The 18777-nt window shown below is 35.5% G+C and overlaps 1 protein-coding gene and 1 non-coding gene across 2 annotated transcripts; one reads left to right on the top strand and one right to left on the bottom strand.

Annotated features, from left to right (window-relative positions):
* Nucleotides 1–13291: 13291 nt before the first annotated feature.
* LOC104111792 (luminal-binding protein 4-like) lies at nucleotides 13292–17633 on the top strand. Its single transcript, XM_009621557.4, has 8 exons — nucleotides 13292–13472; nucleotides 14603–14870; nucleotides 14959–15173; nucleotides 15254–15496; nucleotides 15821–16300; nucleotides 16410–16564; nucleotides 16683–16765; nucleotides 16868–17633. The coding sequence occupies exons 1-8, from the start codon at nucleotides 13412–13414 to the stop codon at nucleotides 17361–17363; spliced, it is 2001 nt and encodes a 666-aa protein (XP_009619852.1). The 5' UTR covers nucleotides 13292–13411; the 3' UTR covers nucleotides 17364–17633.
* A 740-nt stretch (nucleotides 17634–18373) lies between these two features.
* On the bottom strand, nucleotides 18374–18444 carry TRNAG-CCC (transfer RNA glycine (anticodon CCC)). Its single transcript has one exon. It is a non-coding gene; the product is annotated as a tRNA-Gly (tRNA).
* Nucleotides 18445–18777: the final 333 nt, after the last annotated feature.

Here is an 18777-nt window from a genome sequence, read left to right as displayed (position 1 = left end):
ATTAGGATTTATTGTTTCATTCTACAACCCTGAAAACTCAAGCTATGTTCTACAACCCTGAAAACTCAAGCTATGTTCTTGAAGAGCATGACTTGAGTTCAAGATCTCACCTTTTCTAAAAGAAAGGCTCATTTTTGCAAGAGTAAGCTTACTTGCCGTGATGATTATGTGTTAGCTACTGAATAGTCACATAATATGGAGGAGTTCTGTGAAGTGACATTTGATTATGTGGGGTTAAATTGGAAGGAACATGTGAAGATTGACCAGAGGTATTTTAGACCCGCGGAAGTAGTCAAAGGAGATGCAAGGAAAGTGAAGAAGGTTTTGGGTTGAAAACCCAAAGTCGGATTTGATTCCAGCAAATAAAGAATTGGCTAAAGAGGCTAACCTAGATGACTCTACAAAGGTCCGAGTAAGAGCAATAACGTACGAAATACAAAATATGACGTTGTAATTGAATGTACGTGTACACAATACAAATTAGGACGTTGTAACCTATACAAAATTTATATTGAATTATGAAAGTGAACTACTTATCACATGCCTCACAAGAAAATGCACAACACTTGCACTCAAAATAATGCACAAAACTTGCACATCGCACTCAAAATGCACAGAAAATTGATAAAGTATATATCTACCCCCTAATAAAAATGGGGCATTTGCATCTATACCCATTTTTTGGGTCACCATTTAACTTATACTCGCTTTTCATAAAAAATTGTAAGTGTACCCACTTTTTGGGTAACTTCAGACATACGGGCTTGAAGTAGCAAAAGTTTATGTTTGGAGTTTGAACTTCAGAATTTTTTGCCTGAAATGTAGCATTATCAAAGCAAAACTTCAGATATTTTTGCTTGAAGTTTGGCCTGACTTGCAAAGGCAATCACGCAAATCAGTTCATAGTGCAAGGGAAAACTTTAGTTCAATTGTGTATGTCTGAAGTTTGAACTTCAAAATTTTTTGCCTGAAGTGTAGCCTTATCAAAGCAAAACTTCAGATATTTTTGCTTGAGTTTGGGCCTGACTTGCAAACTCCAGTTCATAGCAAGGGAAAACTTCAGTTCAATTGTGTATGTCTGAAATTTGAACTTGAGAATTTTTTTGCCTGAAGTGTGGCCTTATTAAAGCAAAACTTCAAAATATTTTCACCTGAAATTTTGCCTAACTTGCAACGGTTATTGGGAAAATTTCACTTCATAGTGCAAACTTCAGACAAATTAGTCTGAAGTTCTTCAATTTGTAGTGCAAACTTCATGACAAAATTAGCTTGTTATATTTGAACTTCAGATAGCGCAAACTTCAGACAATTTCTAGTGCAAATTTCCACATCAATAATGTTTTGAGATTTTGGCGGCAGTTGAAGAACAATTCTGTGCATAATTTTCAGTGATGAAACTGCACAACTGCGATCTTTACTTTTGGTTGGTCAAGAGAAAACGGTCAGCTCAAAATCACTGGCATCCTTTTACACTATTTATCTCAAAAGTACAGCCTCTTTGGAAAGGGGAAAAAAATAATGGGTTTGGTCAGATCCCAAACTGAACTGCTCTCAGCCTCGTCAGAAAAGAAGAGGAGGAAGAAAGGAGCGCATAGGTCAGGAGGAAGAAGAGGAGGCGTCTGAAGTTATCAAAATTAGGGTATAGGTTAAATAATTTTAAAAATATGGGTATAGGTTAAATGGGGGCGACCAAATATGGCGTCCCGTGCAATTTTTAGAACAAAAACTACTCAACTATACATTTAGACCAACAAAAAATTAGACTTATCATATATGAAATTACTCAAAGTACCTATATAAAAATAATAATAAAGGACCAGATAAGCTAAATATCTCAACAACTATTAAAGCTCTTTAACTATATAATAATAAGTAAAGGATCCTTGGACGGCCAAGGGTACTTTCGGTATTATTAATTTAATGAGGATAACTGGATAATTTTGTTTTCATTAAGTAAGTGTTGTACCGAAACTTCAAGGTGTCTAAGTTGAAATACCACCTGGCTTTAATTTTCCCCCACCCTTTTGTGCCTTTGCCTTCTTCTTTCCATCTGAAAGTAAAATTTTTGTTTCCCGTCTCTCTTTCTATCTTCTTCAATGTCTCTCTTCCTGATGTGTGTAGTGGGGCTCGCTATTGAGATAACATTTGTAATTATATTCAGAGTTATTACTCTAAATTCTCTTAAAACTATCATATTTTTATCAATTTTTTATTTAAACTATTCGATATCCTTAAAATCCTCATGAACTATATCCCGTTTGTTATTAAAAAAAATTCCTCCTTAATATTTTTGGTAAAATGTTTGAGATAATGGAACATAAAACTATCCATAAAAATGGTCCCGCTGGCATACTCTAACTGCTAATTAGTGTTATAAAATTCAATTTCTCTTCCACTTCTATTTTCTTTGTATTCTCGATTTTTTCATTATTTTTTCATCATTCTTATTCTTTTTTTACCTTTCTTCTTCCTTTGTCCAGATTCCACCCGAAACTTTATTTCTTCTTAAATTACTTTTCTTCTTCATTTTTTCTTTATTTATTTCTCCATAATTTCTCTTTTTTTCAAACCCTAAATTTTTTTAATCCCAAATCCCGTACTAAACCAAAATCTACAGTGAAATCGAAGGTTAATGTGAATAATAAGATTGAATTGAGGTTTAATGGCAAAAATTCAGATTAAAGGCTTTTACCCATTTTTTATTCTTTATTGTTAGTTCAAGTCTTTAACTAAACTGATAATTAAATTAGGGTAAATTAATTAGCCATGTGTCATAAACTTGGCACGTTTAAAGCTAATTAGAAGATTATACTCAATAGTAAAAAGTCGACGAGGAATTTTTAATAATTAGGGAGATATAGTTCAAGGGTTTTAAAGACATCAGATAATTTAAATAAGAAACTGACTAAAACGTAATAGTTTAGGGTGATTTTCGGGTATTAACTCTTATATTTACACTGTACTGAGAAAGTAATAGAAGGATGAAAATTTTCCTTTGTTAGGTGAAATCGCCTTCATGTTTTCACTTGCCCATTTCAGCCTTAACAGTGGCTAATACTCACAAAAAACGGTCTGGCATTGTGGATAGTATTCGCGTAGTGACAAATGTTTGCTTCTCCTATGATCAACCTGCTAGATAGAATTACTCGATATCTTATCTAAGAAAATTAAATTATGATTCAGTGAGGATGACATAAAATAGAATATAAGTTTATAATCTATTTAAAATTGGTGAGAACTTATAACGTACCTGTGACACTCTAATGCTAGAGCACCAGTGCTTGCTTGTAACGATCCACCCAGACGTTTTGAGCATTTGCACTTTGTTCGGTAGTTTACGGGCATGAGTAGATTCGTATGATATATTATGACTTCTGTAAATCGTCGGTTTTGATTTTCAGGTTATCCAGAATCGAACTGGAAGAATGGATTTCATGGTTTGAAGTTTTAAATTGAAAAAATTGACCAAGTTTCACTTTCTTGTGAATTTGAACCCGGAATGGAGTTTTGATGGTTCCGATAGCTCCGTATGGTAATTTTGGACTTAGGAGCATGTCCGGAAGATTTTTTTGGAGGTCCTTAGTGGATTTTGGCTTGAAATGGCGAAAGTTGAATTTTTGGGAAGTTTGACAGGGGAGTTGACTTTTTGATATCGGGGTCTGAATCCGATTATGAAAATTAGAATCGCCCCGTTATGTCATTTATGACTTGTGTACAAAATTTAAAGCCATTCCAGATTGATTTTGTTATGTTTCGGCACGAGTTATTGAATTTGAAAGTTCAAAGTTCATAGATTCGATTTGAGGTGTGATTCGTCGTGTTGATATTGTTATTTGTGTTTCGAGACCTCGAGTAGGTCCGTATTGTGTTATGGAACTTGTTGGCATGTTCGGACGGGATCCCGAGGGGATCGGGTGAGTTCGGACGAGGTTTGGATCATTTCATTGCATTTTTGGATTTTTGCTAAGCTGCTGGTTCTGGTATGACCGCACCTGCGGTTGGTTTGCGCAGGTGCGATGGTCGCAGAAGCGACAATGGAGTCACAGGAACGGAGGTGTTGCTGGGAGCAGGAGTCCGTAGAAGCGGAGGATTCATTCGCATCTGTGAAGGCGAAGATACGGTGTGAAAGGGTGCAGGAGCGAACGTCAGTGCAAGAGCGCAATTTGGACTCACACCTGCGTGTGCGCAGCAGCAGAGTTTCTACCGTAGGTGCGAAGGCAGGCCTCCAGTGCTTCTCCGTAGAAGCGTATTTTTGGTCGCAAAAGCGATGCTGCAGAAGTGGCTAATGTGTCGCAGGTGCAAGAATACTGGGCAGAATGCTTTAAATTGAGGCTTTGGTTCTTTTATCATAATTTGAGATGTGGGACTCAGATTGAGGCGATGTTTGGAGCAATCTTCATCACAAGGATTGGGGTAAGTGTTCTACACTTATTTTTTATCGTATTTCATGAATCTATCTTCATATTTTGGCATTGATTGATGAATCTTAAAGAGAAATTGAGGGTTTTTGCCTAAAGTTTCATAATATGAATTTTTAAGATTTGAATATCGAATTGGAATCAGATTTGAGTGAAACTAGTATGGTTGGACTCGTAATTGAATGGGTTGTTGGATTTTGTAAATTTTGTCGGTTCCGAGGTGCGGGCTCGGGTTGGGCTTTTGGCCGATTTTGGGCTTTTGATTCAAGATTTGATCTTTTTCAATCGGGATTGGTTCTTTTAGCATTGTTTAATGTACTTGAATTATTTTTGGTTAGTTTCGAGTCGTTCGGAGGTCGGAACGCACGGGATGGCATCTTTGGAGCATCGCTTGGATTGCTCGGCATTTGTATTGACTTGTTCGAGATAAGTAACTCTTCTAATCTTGGAGCTGAGGGTATGAAACCCCGAAATACGTATTATGTGATTGGTATTGAGGTGACACACATGCTAGGTGACGGGCATGTGGGTGTGTACCATGGGAATTGAGACTCTGTTGTTTCCATAACACTGTATAGTGGTCCTACTTTGTTGAGGTCTGTGTTTTCACCATGTGATAAAGTAATTAAGCAGTCAATTATACTAGATATCATGTTTAAGCTTTATGACGATACTGCTAGGACCCACAGTGGTCGTTTTTTTGCTGTCATTTCATTGATATTTTGTACTCAGTCATATTCATACATTCATATTATATCTCAGTCTCAGTTGTTATTTATAGATACATCAGATCATTGTTGTTGGGCTAGTTTCATTACACTGTGACCTCGTGGGTGAGACTGGAGATATTGATGACTGACTGATGTTGGGGGCCTGTTTGTGAGGATATTGATACTATAGCACATGAGTTATCCATGCAGACCCAGATATTGATACTATATCACGTGAGTTGTCCGTGCAGCACGTGAGTTATCCGTGCGGATCCAAATATTGATATTATAGCACGTGAGTTGTCCGTGCGGATCCAGATATTGATATTATGACACGTGAGTTGTCCGTGCGAATTATAGCACTTGGGCTGTAGGAGCCCCTTCAGTGTCTGTACACCCCCAATGAGCGCAGTTGATTATATATATGTGGATCAGGCTGCACGCCGCAGCAGATATTGTACAGTGCTGGGTGATTGAGTGTGCTGAGCATTGAGCATAGAGAGAGGGAATGCGAGATAGTGAGATTGATTACTCTGAGAGTGTGAGTATATAAACTCATCATTGAGATGCATTGCATTTAACATGCGTACTTGACATACATGCATAGAGATGCATTTCCTTCTGCTACCGGGTTTTGGTGTCATTTATGATTTTACCTGTATCTTGACATGTAGGCATAGAGACGTACTTTCCTCATGCTATCTGAAAATGAAACATCTTACTTGTTATTGAAAGGAGTTTTGGGAAAAATCAAAGGTTTCAAACTTACTCGTATTTTGGCATTTTTGGTAAAAGATTTGAGTTTTCACTAAGATACTTGAAAAGTAATGCCTATTTTTCTAGAACTGTGAACGAACGGGCATTTTATTTCTAAGATACTTTTTTTGTTATTTGTACTATGCTGTTATGAACTGTTGTGGAATATTGGTGTTGGACCCGACCTTTGTGTTAGCTCGTCACTACTTTCAACCTAAGGTTAGGTTTGTAACTTATTAAGTACATGGGGTCGGTTGTACTCATACTACACTTCTGCATATTGCGTGCAGATGTTGGCTACTGATATTGTTGTGTTCGATGGGAGCTGGATTTGAAGTTGTACTTGTGTCTCGGTTGTAGCTGCTTCTTGGTCATGATAGCCTTAAGTCTATAAAACTCTGTTAATGTATTATTTTTCAAACAGATGATGTATTTACTTTATTTCAACTTTGTAAATTCTATTCTTAGAAGCTCATGATTTGTACTTTCAGTCTTTGGAGAATACATCAGATTAAGATATTTGTTTACTTAATTGCTTATTTAATTGTTATTGGAATTAGTTAGTGATTAATTGGATTACCTAGCGGGTTGGGGTAGGTACCATCACGACTAGTCGGATTTTGGTTCGTGACATTGCTGCTCTTGTCAACACGGGAATGATTCCGAAGCTCTCACTTTCTCCAGAAACTGTTTCATCGTAAAACGGTTATACGTAAATTAGCTCAAAGTTCTTAACAAAATGTATAGAAAATGTATGTAATTGCAACGACCCGACCAGTCGTTTTGAGTATTACAACCCCGTCTTCCCATTTACTGCTCAAATTGTGCTTTACGGTTATTATTTGACTTGCCGAGGTAATTGATTCGGGTCCAGTGAGAATTTGAAATGATTTGGAACACTTAGTTTCAAGGTTTAGAACTTAAGTTGAAAAGGTTGGCCGGACGTTGACTTATGTGTAACGACCCCAGAAAAGTTTTGCTAAGAAAATTAAGGTTTCGTGGTGCCGAAATAGGTTTACATGTTTGAGAATGCATCGGGGAATAAAGAAATTTTTTTGCCAGAATAAGTCATTTCTGCGGCCCACTATGCAGACCGCATAATGGCCGCAGAATGAATTAGAGGTGGGGCAAGTTTGGAGGAAGGTCGGCGGCATATTATGCGATCACAGACCAGTTCTGTGGTGCATTATGCTACTGCAGAACAGGTCTGCGGATCACATAACGGCTGTAGACTGAAACAGTGTTGCCTTGTTCCGGAAGGCCTTTTTGCGACCCATTATGCGGGCCGCATTACGATTATGCGGTACGGTCTGCGATCGAAGACCCGATTTCGGCAAGTTTAAGTTTTGAAAATTTTACCCGATCCTATTTTTATAAAAAGGCATTGGGGGTCATTTTGAAGGGTTCATCTGATATTTTAGAGAGAGGTGAGAGAATCTAAGAGAGAGAAAGTGAAGACCTAGTCATTTGTCCATCAATTCTTGTTCAAGGTTTAGAAATTTCACAAGGATCTTGCTAGGGTTTCAAAGAGGTAAGAACTTCTAACCCTAGTCTTCAATTTCGAGTTTGGGTAAAGATGGGTGATTGAGAGTAGGATTCTTGGATGTGAGAGTATTATTTATACATACACGTACCAATAAGGTTTGTGAAAAAATTGTTGAGTTCAAATGGGTAAAGATTGGGTTGAAAATGGTAGAAATCTTCAAAGACTTTAATTGAAGATTTGAGGGTCGAGTTGATATCGTAATTTGGTAAAATTTGTGTGGTTGGACTCGTGGTTGGATGAGCATTCATAGTTTATAATTTTTGTCGGGTTCCGAGACATGGACCTCACAGACGATTTTTGAGTGCAATTTCGGATTTTGTTGGAAAATTAGTATTTTCATATGGAATTGATTCCTATAATTTGTTTTGACTGAATCAAATTATTTGTGGCAATATTCAAGGCGTTTGGAGGCCGATTCACAAGGCAAAGGAATTGCAGAATAAAGAATTAGATAATTTGAGGTAAGTAACCGTTCTAAATTTGGTCATGAGGGTATAAAACCCTGGATTATGTGTTATGTGATTGGTTTTGAGGTGACGGGTGTGTGGGCATACACCGTAGAAATTGTGACTTGGTCAATTCCATGGAACTGTGTAGTTGAATGACCTGTTGATATCAATACAATTTTCACGTGTTAGAGAAATTGAGACGAGACTCGTATTAAAAATAATGCTTAGGCATATGCTGTTATTATTGGTACCCATTGGGTTCATTTCTACGATTGAATTATATGTTCAAATTATAATTTCACACTCAGTCATGTTCATTCATTTCATATCATATCTTAGTCTCTATTGTTATTTATTGATACATTATATTATTATTTTTGGGCTAATTTTAATGACATTTTGATCCCGAGAGACTCGAGAGGTTGATGACTGAGTGAGGCCGAGGGCCTGATTTGTGAGGATATTTATGGGATCGGGCTGCACGCCGCAGCATGTTTCATTGATGTATGCCATGATTGGCTTGTTATAGCGCTTGGGTTGAAGGAGCCACTCCGGAGTCTGTACACACCCCTAGTGAGCACAGGTACCTACTGAGTGCGAGTGCCGAGTGATTGAGAGGAATGAGTGACTGTGAGGAAAGAGTGATTGTGAGGATGAAGTGAATGGGAGGACTGACTGACTGCTGCTCTAAGAGGATGCATTGATTTTATTGTTGTTACACTTCAGCTGTCATATATCACTGTTTTGGAAATTTCTGAAAGATATTATCTCCTTTTTCAGCCGAACTTGATATGAATTACTGTTGAGTTTTAAATGGTAAGCATGAAAGCATACCTATCTTCTTATGTTGGAAATTTCTGTAATTGGACTTAGGAGTGAAGCTCGTCACTATTTTCAGCTCTTTATTTAGTATTGTTACTTGTTGAGTTGGTTGTACTCACACTACACCCTGCACCTTGTGTGTAGATCCAGGTACTTCGGGACAAGGCGATTGCTAGTTTTTCGAAGGTTTATCCGTTGGAGACTATCGAGGTAGCTGCTTGACGTCCGCAGAGCTTGACTCTCTTTCCTTTTAGTTTTTGTACTATTCTATATTTTTAGACAGTGTTTTATCAGTCAAACATTGTTATCATTTAGATGCTCATGTACTCAGTGACACCGAATTTTGGGAGTGTTTGTATCGGTATTTGCAAGATTTTTGTGTTGTATTTAAATATTATATTTTCAAACTTAAAGAAAATCGTGATTTATTGAGGTTGCCGGCTTGCCTAGTATTAAGATAGGTGCCATCACGACAGGTGTGATTTGTGGGTCGTCACAGTAAAAGAAAAATCTTTTGATGTATTTCACTTCATCTTCCGGTCTCTGTATCTCAGGACGTGTAGGATCACTAGCAGCAAACTCCATGTATGACAGATGATGAAAGTTAGTTCAAAGCGACTTGGAAGATAAATGCATCTGCAGATAGAAGTGTAGGAAATAGGAAAATAGAAGGTCAACTATAAAAACATTTATATGAGTAGTCTTTGTCAAGTTTTAGTACTTCTGTTAAAAACTAGAAAGTGAAATTTACACATACTGTATATACAATAAATGATTCTTTGGATACTTGGATTTCTTACACTATCAAGCTGGTCCTCAAGAAATGGAGGAGGGAGTTTAGGTATTCTATCACATTTGGACTTCCTAAAATCATGTTAAGGAGAAATATCTAATGTGTTGACATTTCTATCATATTTTCTGATTGCTAATATTTTGTTTTGTACAATAATAATTGTGTTGACATTACATAAATTAGAAAGAGTGATGAGACATAGAATAATAGAAAAAGGAAAATATAAACTGTGTTAAAGTCACCATATTAGCGCTACGATCTTCCAAAATTGGATCAGAAGGGTGAAATAGTACTTATACTTGACAGAATGAATTTTCAAGTATTCTAGATATTGCTGAGAATGTTGTTGGTGTCATTGGTTAGTTTGAAATTTAATTTTCTTTAGCTTCTTTGGAGCAGGAAAACACACACACACACTACAAGTATTATTTCTCACTGTTTAGTTAATTAAAAATTCTACATGTATATATAAAAGTGGCAGTGGGGTTTGTATTCAAAACTCTAGCCATCCAGTTATTAAATATGTAACAATAGATAAGTATTACTATTTATTAATAATATATTAAGAATACTATTTAAAGGAAATAAAAGAAGGAAAGAAGAAAACAGATTTAAAATCTAAAGCGTGTGTTTATTCATTGATGTCTAAAGGGTGAATCCATTCTGTTTAGTTACTAACCTTTCTAAAAGCTTTTGTTCAACCGTTGGTGGCTACAAAGCATTGTAGTTAACTTGTCCGTTGTTCTTCTCATTCACAATTCCCTCTTTAATTTTAGAAATTCCTTCTCCCTATTGGGTTGAGTTCTTGTGATAGAATGAAATCAAAGAATACAATTTGATTTCCAGAGTAGGGGGAGAAAATTTCTGTCAAACTATTTGCACTGTGTGGGAAAATTATTATTTTAATTATAGTTTCTTGGAAAAGTCTTGCCTACTCGTCTCATATTTTTGTTAAAATTCTCAGTAGATTATCGCAACAATTTAATTGATGATATTAGAATATTACAATAGTTTTTATTTCTATTCCAGCTTAAGTTGGCAATGTTATGGATCAATTAGGGCCAAGCCAAACTGTTTTTTGTGTGCTTTATCTTTGACACGTAGCCTTCCTATATATAGAATCTCACCAGGGCCGGCTCCAGTGTTATGGAAGGTAAGGCTTGTGCCTCAGGGCATCTCTAACCTTTATCCCTTTTTGGGGACAACTTACTCCAACTATTTCCCCATTTTTGCCCCCAAAAGAGAATATTTTTTTTATATTCTTCTCTCTCTTCTATATTATATTATTATCTTTCATTTCAATTTTATTTTTTAATTTTCATTAAATAAATTTCATCTTTTATTTTCATTAATTTGTAATTTCCATTAAAACAATTCCATAAAATTTTAAATAATATAATTTGTAAGCAATTATTATAGATTATCTAATAATTCAAATAAAAGTGAAATCATTGCGATACAAGATTAATTAAATACATATTATATAACGATAAAATTTATTCAAAATACTATATAAATATTCAACTTCAACCTCTAATTTTCTCCTATAAATGATCTATTAATGCATTACGAAGTGCAAAATAAGCATCTTTGTCCTTAATTCTTCTATGTCGAGCTAAAAATTCTTGAAATCGTTGATTTTCATCTACTGCCATTTCTACTGTTGGAGGTGGACCTTCCAAATCATCTTGAATTGGTGCATTAAGATCACGCTCATTCTCGATTATCATGTTGTGCAGTATAATACATGTAGTCATTATATCATGTAGCACTTCCTTTTGCCAAAAACGTGACGGTCATGCAACAATTGCAAAACGTTGTTACAAAATTCCGAATGCACGTTCAATATCTTTTCGACATGATTCTTATTTCATCGCAGAATATTTCTTCTTTGCCAAACGTGGCTCACGAATAGTTTGCACAAGGGTTGACCATTTTGGATATATATACCGTCAGCTAAATAATAATACATATTATATTCTTGTCCTTGAATAACAATTATAACTCATAATAAAATTAACTACCAATTTTACATAAAAAAAATAGATGCACGATAATTAATTATTTAAAATTATACATAAAAAGATAAATTAAAAGATTAAATAATAAAAATAATAATATTTTAATGGAGAATAGTAAATGGGGAGATGAATAGTGTGTCCCCAAATTCGGGGAGACACTTTTCACTCCCCATTTTGGGGACAAAAATGGGGGAGGGTAGGAGTGAAATTTTCCTATTTTGGTCCCCAAAAATGGGGAAATCCCCATTTTGGGGACAAGGTTGGAGTTGTTCTTAGGCCCCCAAATTTGAGGGGCCTCATTTTTTAAAAATAATAGGTTTATAGGTATTTAAAAATAATATTTTGTACTTTTAATATAAAAGTAGAGTTTTTAATATAAAAAGAAAGAAAACTTTTTTTATATATAAATAAAGTAATAATTTAACTTACTTAAAAATGGGTAGATGAATAGTTTTCCTAATATTTTAATTTTTTCCCTAATGTTTCCTAATATAAAAAGAAATAAAACTTTTTTGATATATAAATAAAGTAATAATTTAACTTACTTAAAAATGAGTAGATGAATAGTTTTTCTAATATTTCAACTTTTCACTTTTTACCCCTTCATTAGATAACATGTAAAATTTTACTCTATTCCTTAATTTATCAAGTCAGTCTTTCTTATTTTCAATCTCTTCATATTTCAGAAACCCCTACATATTTTCTGTCTTTCTCTTTGATATTCTTACTTACCTTCTTTTTTCAAGATTTCATTAGTTCAAGTGTTCAACAATACTTTTAAACTTCCAATAGTTCTATACTTCTATTGCTCTATAAAATCAACAATTTTTCAAGAAAGATTAAATGCTGAATTTGCTATATTATCAATTGAGAAGGAATTATTAGAAAAAATCGATTATAAAAAAGATTATTAAAAATTTGTATCTCAAAAAGTTAGAAGAATAGAGTTCAAATAAAAACAATCTTATAATTTTCTTTTAAAAATATAGGCCCCATATTAAATTTTGACTTTAGGCCCCGTATGTTCTTCGTCAGCCGCCCTTGAATCTCACCAAGCTCAATTCTAGTTTCTTTTTCTTTTTAAGAATATATTTTTAGTGCATAATTAATTGTAGACTTAAAGTTGACTGTCTTCATCTCCCGTCAATGTATCAACTTTAGGTCTACAATTAATAATATGCTGAAAATATTTTTTATTGCAGTGCATTCAATCGTGTATGCTACAATTGTGCTAATATAACTTTTAGTTTAGTAAACAATATTTAAAAGTGTGTATAACATACTAAAACTGCTATTTAAATCTTTTGATCTTAACCATTGTCATATAATTTATATAGGAGAGTGTCATTAAAGATAAAATAGGAATGTTTGAAACTAAATAAAGATTAACCGAATATTAAAATATGATATTATTTTTTAAACAGAAAACAAATAAATTGACACGAAAAGTGTAATTAATTAAGAAATAATCTAAACAACATTTTTTCACGTCTACCAAAAAAACACATTTTTCAAATCGAATCGAAATGAAAATAATAAAAAATTATCCACCACATGTCCGACACGTGGCCAAACATTAAAAAAAGGCTTAGATCATCCCAGCACAAGATTCATTCTCATTGGTGCTATAACTTCACCTCCAATTCTTATTGGGCCACGTCATCAGTAATGACGCCAACAAAGCAAACTAACTAAACGGGTTGACCCGAGAACCCACGGGTCATATTAACGTTCCAACACTATAAATACCTCCTCACCTGGCGGGGGCCTCAATCAAATCTTTCTCCGTATACTGTTCTCACACTATATAAATTTTCTCTTTAATTTTTCAACTAAATTGTATAAAAAAAGTGAAGAATTTTGTTATTTAGAATTCTGAATAATAAAGTTGAAGCCATGGGTGGCGGCTACTGGAGGCGAAGCAGTTCTCTGGTGGTGCTAGCAATCGTTTTATTCGGTAAAAAATGCACCATTTATCGTATTTAGATCTAGATCTATTGATTTTATTTGCTTTTTGTAAGTTTAGAATGGAATTATCATGTTATATTATGTTTGTTGACATGCTGAAATTGTCATTATATGTCGTAATTTGGATCGGTTATGTTTATAGCTGAGCTCAACTACTTTGGATCAAACTGTTATCATTCTAAAAAAAAGCAAAAAACAAAGCAAAAAAACTAATTTGGAATAGGAGTACTTGATTGAGATATCGTAATGGATTCGTTCTTAGATTTGTAGGTTGGATATTAATTTCTAGATCTGGTGAATGTCCTAATTTTATGCTCTTTATGTGACATAGTTTGACTCAACACAAAGAACAAACTCGACATGGAGGTTATATAAGAAAGAAAGAGAAAACCTTTGAAACTTATGGTCTTAAACATGTTATAACCTTTGTTTAGCTATAAATACTACTCATTAAGGGGTAAAATGAGAAGTTTTAAATGAAATAACGGACTAATAAGGAAATAGTGTTGCATAAATTGGAATGGAGGAAGTATTTAATATCAGTTTCTAGGGTAGGTTTTGTACATTCACTGTCTACTATATCATGTTCTCCTTCAACTTTTAGATTGAGACTACTTTTGTTCTTTTTCATGATACGTCGAGGTGAAATATAGTTTCAAGGCAATGGCATTTTAATGATTAGATGCTTTCTCATTTGTGATCCATCTGCTTTTTGAGAGGGCCAATTAACGAAATTTTGGTGAACATTCCGCCAATATGCATTTTGTCTTTTGACTCTAGGAATCATTTTAAATCAAGTAGTTGATTTTCTAGTATGCCATCCCATATCCTATATTGATTTCATAATCTTCAAGAGTTATTTAGGATATTAATTAGACAGGCTTACTTCAAAGGCAAGTTTAGTTGCATATAACCCCAGATTTGTAAGTTTGATTTAATGATTTTGGGATGAGAATGATTTATAACAGTTAATTTGGCAAAAGTTGCTGGCTTTATGTTAGCTAATCTAGCTTCCATGACCCTCTTTAGTTATATTTTCTTCTGTCCTGTTTGGTGTGGTTTTTCAAAGAGAAGTCAAATATGTTTAGTGTTGCTAATGGCATACTCTTTCTGCAACAGGTTGTCTTTCTGCACTTTCGATTGCCAAAGAGGAGGCAACCAAACTAGGAACAGTTATTGGAATAGACCTTGGGACTACCTATTCTTGTGTTGGAGTTTATAAAAATGGTCATGTTGAGATTATAGCCAATGACCAGGGAAACCGTATTACGCCATCATGGGTTGGGTTCACCGACGGTGAGAGGTTGATTGGTGAGGCAGCAAAGAACCAGGCGGCTGTCAACCCCGAAAGAACCATCTTTGATGTTAAGAGGCTTATTGGAAGAAAGTAATGGACAGCTCTCGGTTAATTAGTAGTATGGTTCATTAAGCTTGTGTATTATATTGTGCTTATAGATGCTCCATCTTATTTTTAGGTTTGAGGACAAGGAAGTTCAGAAGGATATGAAGCTTGTCCCATACAAGATCGTGAACAAGGATGGGAAGCCTTACATACAAGTCAAAATCAAGGACGTAGAAGTTAAGGTATTTAGTCCTGAGGAAATCAGTGCAATGATTCTGATAAAGATGAAGGAGACAGCCGAAGCTTTCCTTGGAAAGAAAATTAAGGATGCTGTAGTAACTGTTCCCGGTATGTTGTGATTTAAAAAATCTGTGCGTTCTGGCTTTCTTTTTCTTTTTCAGTTGACTTATATTTTTTGTACTTTGCAGCATATTTCAATGATGCGCAAAGGCAGGCTACAAAGGATGCCGGTGTTATTGCTGGCTTAAATGTTGCAAGAATTATTAATGAACCAACAGCAGCAGCCATTGCTTATGGATTGGACAAGAAAGGTGGTGAGAAGAACATTCTCGTCTTTGACCTTGGTGGTGGAACATTTGATGTCAGTGTCCTGACTATTGATAATGGTGTGTTTGAGGTTCTGTCCACAAATGGAGACACCCATCTTGGAGGTAAGGAGCTTGCGTTATGTGGTCTACACTATTATTTTCAATGCTAATCTCTCACTTCCAATCGTACCCTGATTCTACTATTTGCTGGATTGGGCTCATCTTAACAAACAACTTGATACTAGTAAATGGAAAGATGATTTTGTGATTGGGCTGCTTTCATTTGACTGTTACATTAGCTTAAGTCTCATATTGGGTTCATGAACTGTGCTAACATGTGAATGAAATAACATAGGTCATCATTTCAATGAGGAAGAATTAGAGTTGTCATTTGTGGGTCAGATTGTTTGCAAGATTTTGGTTTGATCGATCTGTTTTTTCTTGCAGGCGAGGACTTTGATCAGAGGATTATGGAATACTTTATCAAATTGATTAAGAAGAAGCACGGGAAGGACATCAGCAAGGACAACAGAGCTCTTGGTAAGCTAAGAAGAGAAGCTGAGCGTGCCAAGAGGGCATTGAGTAGCCAACACCAGGTCCGAGTTGAGATCGAATCGCTTTTCGATGGTACTGACTTCTCTGAACCATTGACCCGTGCTCGCTTCGAGGAGTTGAACAATGATCTATTCAGAAAGACAATGGGACCCGTGAAGAAGGCAATGGAAGATGCTGGATTGGAGAAGAACCAAATTGACGAGATAGTTCTTGTTGGTGGAAGCACTAGAATTCCAAAGGTGCAACAGCTCCTGAAGGACTACTTTGATGGAAAGGAGCCTAACAAGGGTGTGAATCCTGATGAGGCAGTTGCATATGGTGCTGCTGTTCAAGGTGGTATCTTAAGCGGAGAGGGTGGTGACGAAACTAAAGGTACCTTCTCCAATAGATTTTAATTCTCTAGACTGTTTGGTGATAAGATAATGATGAATTATATCTTCTTTAGTGGTTGATTGTGACATATAACTTTTAATTGTTTCAGATATCCTTCTCCTGGATGTTGCTCCTCTCACCCTTGGTATTGAAACTGTTGGTGGTGTGATGACCAAATTGATTCCTAGGAACACTGTCATCCCAACCAAGAAGTCTCAAGTCTTCACTACTTACCAAGACCAGCAGACCACTGTCACCATTTCGGTACTGTCTTTGCCGCAAATTCTGATAATTTTGCTATCTGCCATTTAAGAAATGTTATTTAATGTATGCTTCCGATGCTCAGAACCTAACAGAGTTATGTACCATATTTTGATGATAGGTTTATGAAGGAGAAAGGAGTCTTACTAAGGACTGCAGGCTCCTTGGAAATTTTGATCTGACTGGAATTCCTCCAGCTCCAAGGTTTGTAGCATACCCATCTTTTTGCATGTTCTTTATTCATTAGTGAGTTTTTGCACTTTGATGGGGTGATCTGATTTGGTATTTTGATTATTGTTCGAACAGGGGAACACCTCAGATTGAGGTTACCTTTGAAGTTGATGCAAACGGTATTTTGAATGTCAAAGCAGAAGACAAGGGTAGTGGTAAATCAGAGAAGATTACCATTACAAATGACAAGGGCCGCTTAAGCCAAGAAGAGATTGAACGAATGGTTCGTGAGGCAGAAGAGTTTGCCGAGGAAGACAAGAAGGTGAAGGAGAGGATTGACGCCCGTAATGGTCTTGAAACCTATGTGTACAACATGAAAAACCAGATTAACGACAAGGACAAGCTTGCTGACAAGCTCGAGTCTGATGAGAAGGAGAAGATTGAGACCGCCGTAAAGGAAGCCCTCGAGTGGCTGGATGACAACCAGAGCGCTGAGAAAGAGGACTACGAAGAGAAACTGAAAGAGGTCGAGGCAGTATGCAATCCAATCATCACAGCTGTTTATCAAAAATCAGGTGGAGCCTCAGGTGGTTCATCATCAGAAGAAGAAGATGGACATGATGAACTGTAGGTTAAACTTAACACTGCCTTTGACACTAATGAAAAGAGGCAAAACATTAGGATACCGGATAGACCAAGACGAGTTTAGTGTAAGTTGTAAGTTTTGTCATTGTTCAAGTACGAGGGAAAAGGTATCCCTTCGCTTGGTCTTTTGAGGTGAAGATACTTATGAAAGGATGTTTCCTCTTTTAAACTTGTATTCTGCTTCGATCTGTTTTAGAACTTCTGAGATTAGTTGAATCTAATGGAATCAAATTCAGAATGAAGTTTAACATAACAAGTTTCCATTTTGCTATCAGTCTTAATGTCCTTTTTTCCATCAGTTGATTTTATAATAACAACTCTTGTCAGCATCAAGCTCATTTCAATAGTTGCCTATCCCGCAAAATTGATAGAAGGCCGTTCAAAACTTTGTACAGAAACTGATGAAGAAACCTATTGTAAGAGGCAAAAACTTGTTAAGAACTCCTTTTAGTCCTTTGTACTGGCTTTCAGAAACTGAAAATACCTCTTTATTATATCAAAACTTCACTGATTCTAGCACTTCAGTTAGCTGGCCACTTATGGGTTTTTTTGTACCCCATATATAACACAAACTCTGGAACGATAATTACAACAACAACAACAGACCCAGTGGAATCCCACAAGTGAAGTCTGGGGAGGGTAGTGTGTACGATTACCTTACCCCTACCTTGTGCAGGTAGAGAGGTTGTTTCTTGATAGACTCCCAGCTCAACATAGTCACAACAACAAAGCAAAAGGGAAATAAAGGAATGAAAAAGACGTGAAAAAGCAACAACAAGATAGTAGAACTATAATTGCACAGTAAATATGTAACGGTAGTATAACTATATTGACTTGACACTCTCATATCAAAAGGCATAAGGAGCTTATAAAATAAAGAGTACAAACCTAAAAGAGAATAAGAAGAATGAGAAGACCACCAGCAGCAGAAATATTTGGTGTTTCAATTTCATAGGACAATGAGAAACAAACAAAATCAGAAAAATGCAAAACAGATGCGCATCCGGGGAATCGAACCCCGGTCAGTACCGTGGGAGGGTACTATGATACCACTACACCAGATGCGCTTCTTGTATCCGAGAATCAAAATATATATTACTGTAATCCAATAATAATGTAATATGCTTCACTGATTTAAGCATTACCTTAAAATTTGAGGAGTATAAATCGTTGGAAGTAAATGATAAATATTACTCCATCCATTACCAAAAAAAATATTACTCCATCCATGTCAAAAAGATTGACACTATTTTCTTATTAGTCCGTTTTAAAAAGATTGGCGCGTTCCTATATTTTCTTAATAGAAAGAATTTATAATCACCTAAATATGATGACTTATTTAAAACTACAAGTTTTAAAAAAATTATAAATACATAAATATTATGAGATATTTAAGATCA

Source organism: Nicotiana tomentosiformis, chromosome 12 (assembly GCF_000390325.3).
Source record: "Nicotiana tomentosiformis chromosome 12, ASM39032v3, whole genome shotgun sequence".
Taxonomy (NCBI): domain Eukaryota; kingdom Viridiplantae; phylum Streptophyta; class Magnoliopsida; order Solanales; family Solanaceae; genus Nicotiana; species Nicotiana tomentosiformis.
This window is presented reverse-complemented; position numbering and strand designations above follow the sequence as displayed.